The sequence below is a fragment of the Aotus nancymaae genome, unplaced genomic scaffold, assembly GCF_030222135.1.
Source record: "Aotus nancymaae isolate 86718 unplaced genomic scaffold, 86718_ANA_hifiasm-v0.15.2.pri h1tg000059l, whole genome shotgun sequence".
Classification (NCBI taxonomy): domain Eukaryota; kingdom Metazoa; phylum Chordata; class Mammalia; order Primates; family Aotidae; genus Aotus; species Aotus nancymaae.
In genome coordinates, this window is record NW_026988473.1 from 57,842,821 (window position 1) to 57,855,822 (window position 13,002).

The window sequence follows — 13,002 nt, forward strand, 5'->3', positions numbered from 1 at the left end:
GTTTACTTTTTTTTTTTTTTTTTTTGAGATAGAGTCTTGCTCTGTCACCCAGGCTGGAGTGCAGTGGCATGAACTCAGCTCACTGCAACCTCCATCTCCCAGGTTCAGGCAATTCTCCTGCCTCAGTCTCCCAAGTAGCTGCGATTACAGGCACATGCCTGGCTAATTTTTTTGTATTTTGAGTAGAGATGGGATTTCACCATGTTGGCCAGGCTGGTCTCAAACTCCTGACGTCAAGTGATCCATCCACCTTGGCCTCCCAAAGTGCTGGGATTATAGGCATGAGCCACTGCACCTGGCCTATTTGTTCACTTTTCTATCAAACTATGTGCTTCTTAGTGGCTTCCAGGTACTTTTTATTCTGGATGGTAATCTTTTCTGTTATAATTTATAAATAGATAATGTCTACTTCATCTTTATTATTTATTGAGACAGTCTCACTCCATTACCCAGGCTGGAGTGCAGTGGTGTGATCTCAGTTTACTGCCATCTGCACCTCCCAGGTTAAAGAGATTCTCCTGCCTCAGCCTCCCAAGTAACTGAGATTATACTCAGCATGCGCCACTGCGCCTAATTTTTTTGTATTTTTAGCAGATGGCGTTCTGCCATGTTGGCCAGCTTGGTCTTGAACTCCTGACCTCAAGTAATCCATCTGCTCTGGCCTCCTAAATGTTGAGATTACAGGCGTAAGCCATCAGGCCTGGCCTACTTCATCTTTAAAAGTTCAACTTGGCCAAGCACGGTGGCTTATGCCTGCAATCCCAGCACTTTGGGAGGCTAAGACTGGTGGATCTCGAGATCAGGAGTTAAGACCAGCCTGGCCAATATAGTGAAACCCATCTCGACTAAAAATACAAAAATTAGCTGGCTGTGGTGGCAGGCATAATCCCAACTAATGGGGAGGCTGAGGCAGGGAATTGCCTGAACCTCGGAGGCAGAGGTTGCAGTGAGCCAAGATCATGCCGCTACACTCCAGCCTGGGGGACAGAGACTCCATCTCAAAAAAAAAGGTCAACTCAACTAATTCCCTTCTCTTCTCTGAGATTCTTGCTGAAAATTCCAGTGCACACTGCTTGTTTACTCTGATGAATCAGCACCGAGTACACAAGGGCATGTAGCTATTTGTCTTTTTATTATAATTTGCCTGGTTATCCCCCTCAGCCTGAAATAGGATTATTCTTTAAATTCCTACTTTCTCCTCTTTTCTCTTTACTTCTTCCAAATTAAGAGACTTCTTTTTTTTTTTTTTTGAGGTGGAGTTTCGCTCATTACCCAGACTGGAGTGCAATGGCGCGATCTTGGCTCACCGCAACCTCCGCCTCCTGGGTTCAAGCAATTCTCCTGCCTCAGCCTCCCGAGTAGCTGGGATTACAAGCACGCATCATCATGCCCAGCTAATTTTTGTATTTTTAGTAGAGACAGGGTTTCACCTTGTTGACCAGGATGGTCTAGATCTCTTGACCTTGTGATCCACCCGCCTCGGCCTCCCAAAGTGCTGGGATTATAGGCGTGAGCCACCGCGCCCGGCCTGAGACTTCTTGGCATTAAGTCTCCAAGTAAATTTTAAGGCCTACTATACCTCAGATTTGGGCTTCTAATAGTGCTCAAGAAGTATTTGTTATTGGCCAGATGCGGTGGCTCACACCTGTAATCCCAAAACTTTGGGAGGCTGAGGCAGGAAGATCACTTGAAGTGAGGAGTTCAAGACCAGCCTGGCCAACATGGTGAAACCTCATCCCTACTAAAAATACAAAAATTAGCTGGGTGTAGTGGCACTTGCCTGTAGTTCCAGCTACTTTGGAGGCTGAAGCAGGGGAATTGACTGAACCAGGGAGGCAGAGGTTGCAGTGAGCCGAGACTGTGCCACTGCACTCCAGCCTGGGTAACAAAGCAAGACTCTATCTCAAAAAAAAAAAAAAAAAAAAAAAAAAAGAATAGACTAGAATGGAAGAGTAGTTTTGTTGAAGAAAAATGAGAAGTGATATGCAACTGTTTTGAATGGGAAAACACAACTTCCTCAAAGGGGAATTATTATTCAGCTCCAGCCAGTTGTTAAGAGGGAATAAAAGTCAATGTTGACAGCTTTTCCACTTTTCAAAAGGTGAAAATATACTTTAAAAATGTTAGCCCAACTCTGTGTGTTTGTTGGGTTGGGAGCAGGTCGAGGCCAGACTCATTATCTGTTAATTCAACAGAATCTGGCATTTAATAGGTACTCAATATTTGAATAATTAGCTGGGTGTGGTTATGCACACCTGTTGTTCCAGCTATTTGAGAGGCTGAGGTGGGAGGATGGCCTGAGCCCTCTGAGACTGCAGTGAGCCATGACTGTGCCACTGTACTTCAGCCTGGGCAACAGAGGCACTGTGTCAAAAAACAAAACAGGCCGGGCGCAGTGGCTCACACTTGTAATCCCAGCACTTTGGGAGGCAGAGGTGGGCGGATCACAAGGTCAAGAGATTGAGACTATCCTGGCCAACATGGCGAAAGCCCAACTCTACTAAAAACTCAAAAATTAGCTGGGTGTGGTGTTGCGTGCCTTGTAGTCTCAGCTACTCAGGAGGTTGAGGCAGAAGAATTGCCTTAACCCTGGAGGCAGAGGTTGCAGTAAGCCAAGAATGTGATACTGTACTCCAGCCTGGCGACAGAGCAAGACTCCATCTAAAAAACAAAACTATATTTCAATAAAAAATTTTCCCATTTGCTTTTTTCTTTCCACTAAATTGATTGAAACATCCAGAACAAGTGATGAAAGAGAAAGGTACTAATTAGGTAACCAATTTACCATTAGATTATGAATTTAATTTAAAATACAAATGTCCCTAAAATCATCTCAGTACTTGGTACACTGACCCAAGATGTGGGGTAGGGGAGCATCCCTTACCCCATTCTTTGTTTTCATGGCAAATACTGGTGGAACAAGACAGCTGAGGATGTGTGAGATCTGACCCTGAATATATGACAGCTGTTTGTGGCAGTCACGTCCAAACCTACTGCTCTCAACTACAGATCCAAAAACTATCCGCATGTTTTACACCTCCCACATCCACCATTCAGAATTTCTTCCTCCATGATCTCTCTGGGTGCTGGTTTTGGCAGGGCCATCTACTGGGGATAGCTGGTATGGGGTCTCAGTGATGGGCACTGCCTTGTTCTTTCCTCCTCTGCAGTTCCTCTTGCCGCCTCGCCTGCTGTTCATTCATGCAGTCCTTGAAGGCCTGCACCTGTGGCTGGCACTGCCGCCAGTCCTGGTGCTGGGCCATGCACTCCTGCACTGCGAAGTGGGAGGCAGCACAGCCAGAGCGGGAGATCAGCTGGTCCAGCGGGTCCTCCTCCTCCTCTTCTTTCTTCACCGGTCGGGTCCAGGTATGGCCTTGAGGGACTGAGGTTGACATCCTGGGGGCGGGGGGTCTATAGAACATTAACAGAGACAAGGTTAGAGTAGCGATATGATAATATGTAAGGTTCGTAGATTATAAATAGCACTGACCAGACTGTACTGTTTAGCCTGTTTATATGTCTGTCTCCTGTGGGAGACTCTAAGCTTGAAGACACATGCTTGTTTTTTATTTATTTTTTATTTTTTTATTTGATGGGGTCTTGCTTTGTCGCCCAGGATCACTGTAGCCTCCATCTTTAGGGATCAAGCAATCCCTCCTCAGTCTGCCCCTGCCAGAATAGCTGGGACTACAGGTGTGCACCACCACACTCAGCTAATTTTTTTGATTTTTAGTAGAGACAAGGTTTTTCCATGTTGCTCAGTATGGTCTCAAACTCCTGGTCTCAAGTGATCCTCCCACCTTGGCCAAAGTGGTGGGATTACAGCTGTAAGCCACTGTGCCCGGCTGATGTTTGTCTTGATTTACCTTTGTGTCCCCAGCACTAGGCCTGGCCGACAGCAGGCCTGCAAAGTGGTTTGAACTGTATGAGACAAAGTATGTGAGAATGCTTAATATAACATTCAATAAGCTCAATGGATTTTGCTACTGGAATATGAATTAGGTGAAATGTCATCTTTTTAGAGACACAATCTCTGATCTACCTAAAAAGAACTAAACTTTCAGCCAGGTACAATGGCTCACACCTGTAATCCTAGCATTTTGGGAGGCTGAAGCAGGAAGATTGCTTGAGCCCAGGAGTTTTGAGACCAGCCTGAGTTAAAGCAAAACCTCGTCTCTACAAAAAAAATTTAAAAATCAGCTGGGCATAGTGGCACATACTTGTAGTCCTAGTTATTCAAGAGGGTGAAGTGGTAGAATCCCTTAAGCCCAGGAATTCAAAGGCCACAGTGAGCTATGATGGTGCCACTGTACTCCAGCTTAGGTGACATAGTGAGACCCTGTTCCAAATAAACAAATAACCTTTCTTCTTTTATCCTACTTGCCTTATTCTATACCTGAAGAACAAAGTTTAAAACGTGAAAGAGTACCCAAATATGGGTAGGTTCTGACACATGGGGAGGATGGAAAGAGTTAAGTGTGGCCGTAGCATACAGCATGCAGAGGCCAGGTTAAGACATGAATCTATAAGGTAAGTGAGATGGCTTTGTAAACTATACAAAAATGTGAGGTGTATTTATTTGTCCAAACTGTCTTACCCATTTGCATCAGAGGACTCAGCACAAAGTAGCATACAGAAGGAACTTAAGGTTTGAAGAGAAATGACTTCAGCCTTTGCAAAAATTTCACCAAGATGGGCTATAAAGAAACTAGAAGGACTCCTTGATACCTTTACAGTATCTGTCATTCACTCAACAAATGACTAAGTACCTATCATTTACCAGGCACTATGCTAGTGCTGAGGATTCAGGAGTGACTAAGTTAAGTTCCTGGCTTCATGGAGTTTACAGCCTAGACAAGGAAACAGGGCAGTTTACTACACAGTGTACAGATGGCTAAGACTGGGACCACAGTGGAGGGATACCTAATCCAGATAAGGGCAGGAATAGGCACGGAAGGCTTCCTAGAGGAAGTGATTTCCAAGCTGAAACTTGATAGATGAACAGAGGTTAGCCAGAGATGGGAAAAATATTTTTGGTCAATGGAAGAGCAGGTGGTTGAGATAGAATCTGACACGAGAGCAAAAAAAAGTTCAGTGATTGGAGAACAGAGTATGAGAACAAGACAACAAATTAAACTGGTGATATAAATAAGTGATCATCACAAGGCTTTGTAGGATATAGTAAAGAATTCAAGACTTTTTAGGGAGTTAGGCACTTTACATAACTCATTTGCCTTGGAAGCAGTATAACTTAGGCAGGAGGGGGGAAAATGGGCTTTGAAACAGACTTGGACCTAGCTTTGTCACTGCTTCATTTGGTGCCCTTGGACACGTCATTTGATAACCTCTCTGGAAACACAGAGATGAAGCCAGGTGCCATGGCTCACCACTGTAATCCCATCACTTTGGGAGGCTGAGGTGGGAGGATGGTTTGTGCCCAGCCTACGCAACACTTTGAGACCTCGTTTCTACAAAAAATAAAACAAAATTATCCTGGTGTGGTGGCGCATGCCTATAGTCCCAGTTACTCGGAAGGCTGAGGTGGAAAGATGACTTGAGCACGGGAGGTCGCAGCTGCAGTGAGCCGCGATCACCCCACTGCATTCCAGCCTGGGTGACAGTGGGAGACCCATTCTCAAAAAAAAAAAAAAAAAAAAAAAAAAAGGTTTGTAAGGAGGCTCGTACGTCTAAAGAGTTCAATAAATTATAGTTGATAGTTTTCTTTTCCTAAATACGCTGTTAACTCTTTAAATAGGCCAGGAGCAAATCATTTAGAGCAAGAACGGTGGAATGGAAAGTGCCTTGGATCCTAAACCAATCCTAAATCTAGATCTGTGTTCGAATCCCAGCACTACGCCTTACTATGCCATCTTTTTCATCTTAGTTTCCTCATTAATATCATTTAATTCACACAATTAGAATGAGGTGTAATATAACGAATGAAAAGTGCTTGGGCTACAATAGGACTTACTAAATGCTACTGTACTTTCCTGTCACCACCTTCTGGTTTCAGTCTACTCTGGAGTAAAATGAGGACGACCCGTGCTCAGAGATCAGGACAGGGTAGATGGCTGGCAGCTGAATCGTGGAGGCTGGCTTAAACTAGGAAGTCATGGAAAGGATCCTAAAGCAGAAAAATGCTGGCAGCCAGGAGGCCTGAAGCGCCTCTCGGGCTCATTGACTTTGAACTTTAAGGACGCATGCGCGCGCGCCGCCGCTGAGCGCAGCCCTGTTGTGCCCACAACGCCTCCTGGAGAAAGAACAAGGTAAGCGATGCTCACCGAACAGGTGGGAAAAGAGGGCCCGAACGCGTGCACCTACGCGGCGGCTTGAGCTTCGCAGGCGGTTGGGGCGTCTCTGTCCATCCTCCCAGGAACAAGGCCCTCGTGGGGAGCGCGCACACGGAAGGGGCGGTGAACCCACGCACGTTTTCATTGGCGGCCTCTTGGTGGACGCCCGCCCTCTGTACTCGCCACACCCTTCTCAGGAACCCACTTCCGGGAAGGGGAGGAAGAGGTGGGCTGATGGAGGCGGGGTCGAGATGGCGGCGCCTTTGAGGATTCAGAGCGACTGGGCTCAGGCCCTCAGGTGAATCTAGGCTCAGAACGGAGGCAGAGGAGGAGGGTAGTGGATGTTGCTTTTGCGTCAAGGAGAGCCATGCCTGGTCCAGGATATCCATAGGGGTTACTTCATCAATTGTTGAGGGATATGGAGGGAACAGGGTCTGGCAAAAGAGATATCAAACCCGTATGGTCATTCTATGAAAAGTTATCCCAGGCCAAGGGAGCACATGAGCTGTGTGATCCCCGCGTCAGAACTAGGATCGGTGAGTTGGAGAAAGACAAGGATACTGGGAGGCAGGAAGGCTCTTGGCCAAGCAGTCATTTAGCAAATATTGATTAGTCATCAGTTATTTCCAAAAGTCCCTGTACTCACCACCACTTTGTATATGTGATGGAACCTTTATATTCTCCTAGACCCCTAAGCTATATTAGGCATACTGGACGATACTATTAAGGAAACTAACACCATGTCCAGGCCCCATACTGGATACTTGGTGGAGCTCAGGTGTCTACTCTAAATATAAGTGATGGTTCCTGCTCTTCCAGAAGCTGACATCCAGGCCAGACGCGGTGGCTCACGCCTGTAATCCCACTTTGGAAAGCTAAGGTTGGTGGATCACTTGAGGTCAGAAGTTCAAGACCAGCCTGACCAACATGGTGAAACCCCTTTCGCTACTAAAAATACAGAAATTAGCGGGGCGTGGTGGCAGGCGCCTATAATCCCAGCTACTTGGGAGACTGAGGCAGGAGAATCGCTTGAACGCAGGAGGCGGAGGTTGCAGTGAGCCAAGATCGCACCAGTGCACTCCAGCCTGGGTGACAGAGTGATACCTTTCTCAGAAAAAAAGAAAAGAAAAGAAAAAGCTGGCCGGGCGCGGTGGCTCAAGCCTGTAATCTCAGCACTTTGGGAGGCCGAGGCGGGTGGATCACGAGGTCAAGAGATCGAGACCATCCTGGTCAACATGGTGAAACCCCGTCTCTACTAATACAAAAAATTAGCTGGGCATGGTGGCGCGTGCCTGTAATCCCAGCTACTCAGGAGGCTGAGGCAGGAGAATTGCCTGAACCCAGGAGGCGGAAGTTGCGGTGAGCCGAGATCGCGCCATTGCACTCCAGCCTGGGTATCAAGAGCGAAACTCCGTCTCAAAAAAAAAAAAAAAAGAAAAAGCTGACATCTTAGTTAGGAGTACACAGCAAACTATTCATTCATCTAACGTTTATTGATCTTTTTTTTTTTTTTTATCCTGAGATGGAGTTTTGCTCTTGTTGCCCAGGCTGGAGTGCAATGGGGCAATGTCGGCTCACCGCAAACTCCGCTTCCCAGGTTCAAGCGATTCTCCTGCTTCAGCCTCCCGAGCAGCTGAGATTACAGGAATGTGCCACCACACCTGGCTGATTTTTTTGTATTTTTAGTAGAGACGGGGTTTCTCCGTGTTGTTCAGGCTGGTCTCAAACTCCTGACCTCAGGTGATCCGCCAGCCTCAGCCTCCCAAAGTGCTGGGATTACAGGCTTGAGCCACCATGCCTGGCCACGTTTGTCGATCTTATACTGTGCCAGTTATTTCTCTAGGCATCAGGATGAATATAGCAGTGCCATATTTGGCAATTGCTGTTACTAATAAGGGTTTTTCAAATTGAAACAATGGTGAAGATTAATGAAACATAACCTTATGCATTTAAGAAATTTACACCTTATAAATTTACACCTTACTTAATTTTATGTGGGCTAAAATACAGACTACTTAATAGTACACAGAATGTGATAAGTAATAAAGAACAGTAACATGAAGTGCCACCAGGTACCTATGAGAAAATACAGCACCAGAATCAGAGGACTTAACTTGCCCAAGATCACACATTTTGTCAAATGATAAAGGGTTGCTGTCAGCCTCGATCTTTGTCTTAAAAGCATAGACCCTTTCCATTATACCCTAAAAGTGCTAGGGTGAAGGCTTTGGATGTTTGGGCAGGTGATAAAATAATAAAAGGAATCTTGTTTGGTTATTGTGAGGGTTAATGATGCTGTATGCAAAGTGCTTAACACAGGACTTGGTTTGCAATAATCCAGATAAATATCTAAATAAAATAACCTTGATTTTTCAAAGTGATCTCACTGTTGATGGAGTGAGATTGAGATGGAGATGTTGATGAGCATTAATTTAACCAACAGATATCTATTAATTAAATACTTAATCCACAAATATTTCTTGAATAAATAAAGTTTGTCTGTCTTAGAATGATCTATACCTGATGAGAGGTTGAACTAGATCGTGTCTAAGTACTGTGTCCAAACTGGAGGTTACATGACCTTCCTTCTTCACTTGTAGCTATGGCATCCTATTCAACTTTGGTAAGTCTAATTAGGCTTTTGTCTTTCTTCATAGGAAGGATGAAGGGGAGGCCTGGCTGAGCTGTCATCCCCCAGGTAATACCCAAAACTCTGTATGCTCTCACTTTAAATAAGAAGGATTATTACCCTTAGACGAAAACTTCTTAATTTCTCCTGGCCCAGCCTCCTTACATAATACAGTCTGCAAACATGATTGATCAGTCTGTACTGTATGGCCATCACCCCAAATCCTCCGTTCCAAGAGAAGGCCTTCAGATTGATTTTCCATTTGAAAGCCACAGACTTATTTGTGGAGACATTGTTGATGCATCTTAATTAGTCCCTTATCCTGTGCTGTTGTATTCTAAGCACTTCCGCGCTTCAGTTGGGACCTTCTTGATGTTAATTTCTAGATCTATAGCTCCAGCCCTGACCTCTCCATGTTCAAGCAGAAATGGGAACAGTTGTTTGCTAGAGATTTCTGCTTAAAGCTTACTGTCAGCTTAAGTTACCTGACTTACTGAAGTCCAAAACCAAGATGAGTACATTTGTTGTCGAATGAATTCTCTTTCTTGATTTTCTCATTTAAGTTACCATCATTTTTCTTTTTTTTCTTTTCTTTTTTTATTTATTGCTGCCATCCATGTAAGTTACCATCATTTATCTAGGCATCAGAGTGAAAAACCTAATTACTGGACCTTCCCATATCCAGGAAGCTCCCAAGTCTTAGCAATTTTTCTTTTGAATGACACTCTTATGTCATTTGCACAATTCTTTTCAAATTATAAGCAATGTGGTACCATTCTAAAACAAATCAACCTTCCTTCTAAATTCTTGAGAAAGTTTTGTTTTGCTGATTATCTTTTATTTCAAATGTTGCTAATATATTTTATTTCTATGAGAAATAAAGTTTTAGCTGGGTACAGTGGCTCATACCTGTAATCCTAGCACTTTGGGAAGCTGAGGCAGGAGGATCACTTAAGTCCAGGGGTTTGAGACAAGCCTGGGCAACAAAGTGAGATCCCCGTCTCTATAAAAAATAGAAAGATTAGTCAGGCATAGTGGCATGCGCCTGTAGTCCCAGCTACTTGGGAGTCTGAGATAGGAGGAACTCTTGAGCCCGGGAGGTTGAGGCTGCAGAAAAGATTATTGTTTATATCAGTGGAATAAAGAATGGACTTTACAGTTTTTTTTTTTTTTTTTTTTTTTTGAGACGGAGTTTCGCTCTTGATACCCAGGCTGGAGTGCAATGGCGCGATCTCGGCTCACCGCAACCTCCGCCTCCTGGGTTCAGGCAATTCTCCTGCCTCAGCCTCCTGAGTAGCTGGGATTACAGGCACGCGCCACCATGCCCAGCTAATTTTTTGTGTTAGGAGAGACGGGGTTTCACCATGTTGACCAGGATGGTCTCGATCTCTTGACCTCGTGATCCACCTGCCTCGGCCTCCCAAAGTGCTGGGATTACAGGCTTGAGCCACCGCGCCCGGCCAGAATGGACTTTATAGTATTGTGACTTGCCAATCATCTTAAAATACAAGGCCAGACCTGGTGGCTCACACCTGCCCCACCGTTTTGGGAGGCCAAAGCAGGAGGATTGTTTGAGACCAGCCTGGGTAACATAGGGAGACCTCGTATCTACAACAAATAAACAAAACTAGCTGGGCATGGTGTTGCGTGTCTATAGTCCCAGCTACTCAAGAGGCAGAGGTGAGAGGATTGCTCAAGTGCAGGCAGTCAAGGCTGCAGTGAGCTGTGATCACGCTATTGCATTTCTATGCTGGACCAGAAAGTGAGACACTGTCTAAAAAAAGAAACACATACTCACAAATACACAAATGTATATATATATTTTATATTATATAATTATATCTAGTTATACTAATTATATATTATAAAAAATATATAATTATATTAAACATAAAAATTCAAGGAAAATACTATATTTTATTTTAACTATTTTATTGTGTTTAGTTATGTTAAAAAATCCTGTTCTAACTGCTTGAGCTGTGATTGTGCCACTTGGTACTCCAGCCTGAGAGACAGAGCGAGACCCTGTCTCAATTAAAAAAAAAAAAATACACATAAAGACTTACATTTTATTTTAACTGAAATATATAAACATAACATTAAAATTCACCATCTTTTCATTGGTCCACTGATTATTACAAGGACCTTGGCTTTCTTGTAATACACCATAACCAAAAAGCAGTTTCTTTAAAGTAAGGCAAACTCTTACACTAAAAAGGCAATCTGAGAGCAAAACTTCCAACTGGGTTTTTTTTTTTAAGATCTTTTCCCTAACAGTTTGCATTTATCTTGCCCATACTTACTATTAAAGCAGTGTTGGAGGTAGAGCCTAATGGGGGGTGTTTGGGTCACAGGGGCAGACCCCTCATGAATAGATTAATGTCCTCCCTGGGGAGTGAGAGTGACTGAGTTCTCCATCTGTTCTTTCCTGAGAAAGCTGATTGTTAAAAAGATCCTGGCATCTCCCTCCTCCCTCTTACTTCCTCTCTCACCATGTGATCTCTGCACACACTGGCTTCCCTTCTGCCATGAATGGAAGCAGCCTGAGGCTCTCATCAGAAGCAGATGCTGGTGCCATGCTTCTTGTACAGTCTGCAGAACCGTGAGCCAAATAAAACCTCTTTTCTCTATAAATGACCCAGCCTCTGGTATTCCTTTATAGCAACACTAAACAGACTAAGATATCTAATCTAATTGTCTTTCTACTTCACCTGACTTTTAACACAGGTACCTGTTTTTCATTCATGGGCCAATTTTATGGGTGTACTATTTATACAGATGCCTGAATTGGGTCTTCAAAGAGAAAAATACTAAATTCTTATTTTTTGGGACATGCTTTTGTACCATACAGGGAAACCGTCTTTGTATGGCAGCCTAACTTGTCAAGGAATTGGCCTAGATGGCATCCCAGAGGTTACAGCTTCAGAAGGATTTATTGTGAATGAAATAAACAAGGTATGTTTTTATGTCTTCTCGATGGCATGATATTTAAAACTGGTAGTACCCATACATCTACTTTAGATATTTATACTATTATCTGTTTATCTGTGTATCTATACTTCATTTGTATAAGAATCATAGTTTTTGCTGCCTAGGAGTGTCAGTAGTTTTCTTTTTCTCTTGTAGTTACATATACCTTTTTTTTTTTTGAGATGGAGTTTTGCTCTTGTTGCCCAGGCTGGAGTGCAGTGGGACGATCTTGGCTCACCACAACCTCCGCCTCCCAGGTTCAAGCGATTCTCCTGCGTCAGCCTCCTGAGTAGTTGGGATTACAGGCACGCGTCACCATGCCCAGCTAATTTTATAGTTTTAGTAGAGACGGGGTTTTTCCATGTTGGTCAGATTGGTCTGAAACTCCCGACCTCAGGTGATCCACCCACCTCTGCCTTCCAGAGTGCTGGTATTAGAGGCGTGAGCCACTGCACCTGGCCAGTTACATATATCATATACTTTTGTGTTTTTTTTTGAGGTGGAGTTTCGCTCTTGTTATCCAGACTGGAGTGCAATGGTGCGATCTCGGCTCACCGCAACCTCCGCCTCCTGGGTTCAAGCAGTTCTCCTGCCTCAGCCTCCCGAGTAGCTGGGATTACAGGCGCGCACCACCATGCCCAGCTAATTTTTGTATTTTTAGTAGAGACGGGGTTTCACCTTGTTTACCAGGATGGTCTAGATCTCTTGACCTCGTGATCCACCCGCCTCGGCCTCCCAAAGTGCTGGGATTATAGGCGTGAGCCACCATGCCCGGCCATATCATATACTTTTAAGTGCAATCAGACTTCCTCTTACTTCTCTTATATTAACTCTTATAATGCAAGATGCATGTGTAATTTAAAATTTTCTAGTAGCCACATTATAGAGAGAAAAATAAATGATGAAATGGATTATTTTGTTTTTTTGTTTGTTTGTCTGTTTTTGTTTTTTTGAGACGGAGTCTTGCTCTGTTGCCCAGGCTGGAGTGCAATGGCATTATCTCGGCTCACTGCAACCTCTGCCTCCTGGGTTCAAGCAATTCTCCTGCCTTAGCCTCCCTAGTAGCTGGGATTACAGGCGTCCGCCACCACACCTGGCTAATTTTTTGTATTT

General features: G+C 44.2%; 2 protein-coding genes across 7 annotated transcripts in view; one reads left to right on the forward strand and one right to left on the reverse strand.

Annotated features, from left to right (window-relative positions):
• Nucleotides 1-2,780: 2,780 nt before the first annotated feature.
• LOC105720411 (cytochrome c oxidase assembly factor 4 homolog, mitochondrial) lies at nucleotides 2,781-6,447 on the reverse strand. Of its 2 annotated transcripts, none has more exons than XM_012456955.2 (2): nucleotides 6,322-6,447; nucleotides 2,781-3,411 (listed from the first exon to the last, which is right to left on the reverse strand). In XM_012456955.2, exons 1-2 carry the CDS (start codon nucleotides 6,363-6,365, stop codon nucleotides 3,132-3,134), a joined length of 324 nt encoding a protein of 107 aa, XP_012312378.1. In that variant the 5' UTR covers nucleotides 6,366-6,447; the 3' UTR covers nucleotides 2,781-3,131. The 2 variants fall into 2 exon arrangements, with proteins under 2 accessions (XP_012312378.1, XP_012312379.1); XM_012456956.2 differs by having other exon boundaries at nucleotides 6,282-6,430.
• Nucleotides 6,448-6,493: 46 nt separating this feature from the next.
• PAAF1 (proteasomal ATPase associated factor 1) overlaps nucleotides 6,494-13,002 on the forward strand; it is a 48,398-nt gene continuing 41,889 nt past the window's right edge. For 4 of the 5 annotated variants that reach the window (XM_021675071.2, XM_064365280.1, XM_021675072.2 and 1 more), the window contains exons 1-3: nucleotides 6,494-6,588; nucleotides 8,948-8,988; nucleotides 11,771-11,874. In XM_021675071.2, the coding sequence (XP_021530746.2) occupies nucleotides 6,542-6,588; nucleotides 8,948-8,988; nucleotides 11,771-11,874 (192 nt within the window). In that variant the 5' untranslated portion in view covers nucleotides 6,494-6,541. Of the gene's footprint in view, nucleotides 6,589-8,947; nucleotides 8,989-10,194; nucleotides 11,522-11,770; nucleotides 11,875-13,002 lie in introns of those variants that run through there. The other variant, XM_064365281.1, reaches the window with a different exon arrangement.

Excerpts from the sequence above, each read along its gene's own strand:
- LOC105720411 (XM_012456955.2), bottom strand. The coding sequence starts at position 6,365 with ATGGACAGAGACGCCCCAACCGCCTGCGAAGCTCAAGCCGCCGC. Across the intron at positions 3,412-6,321 it reads TGCGAAGCTCAAGCCGCCGC|ACCCCCCGCCCCCAGGATGT; the intron begins GTAGGTGCACGC and ends AATGTTCTATAG.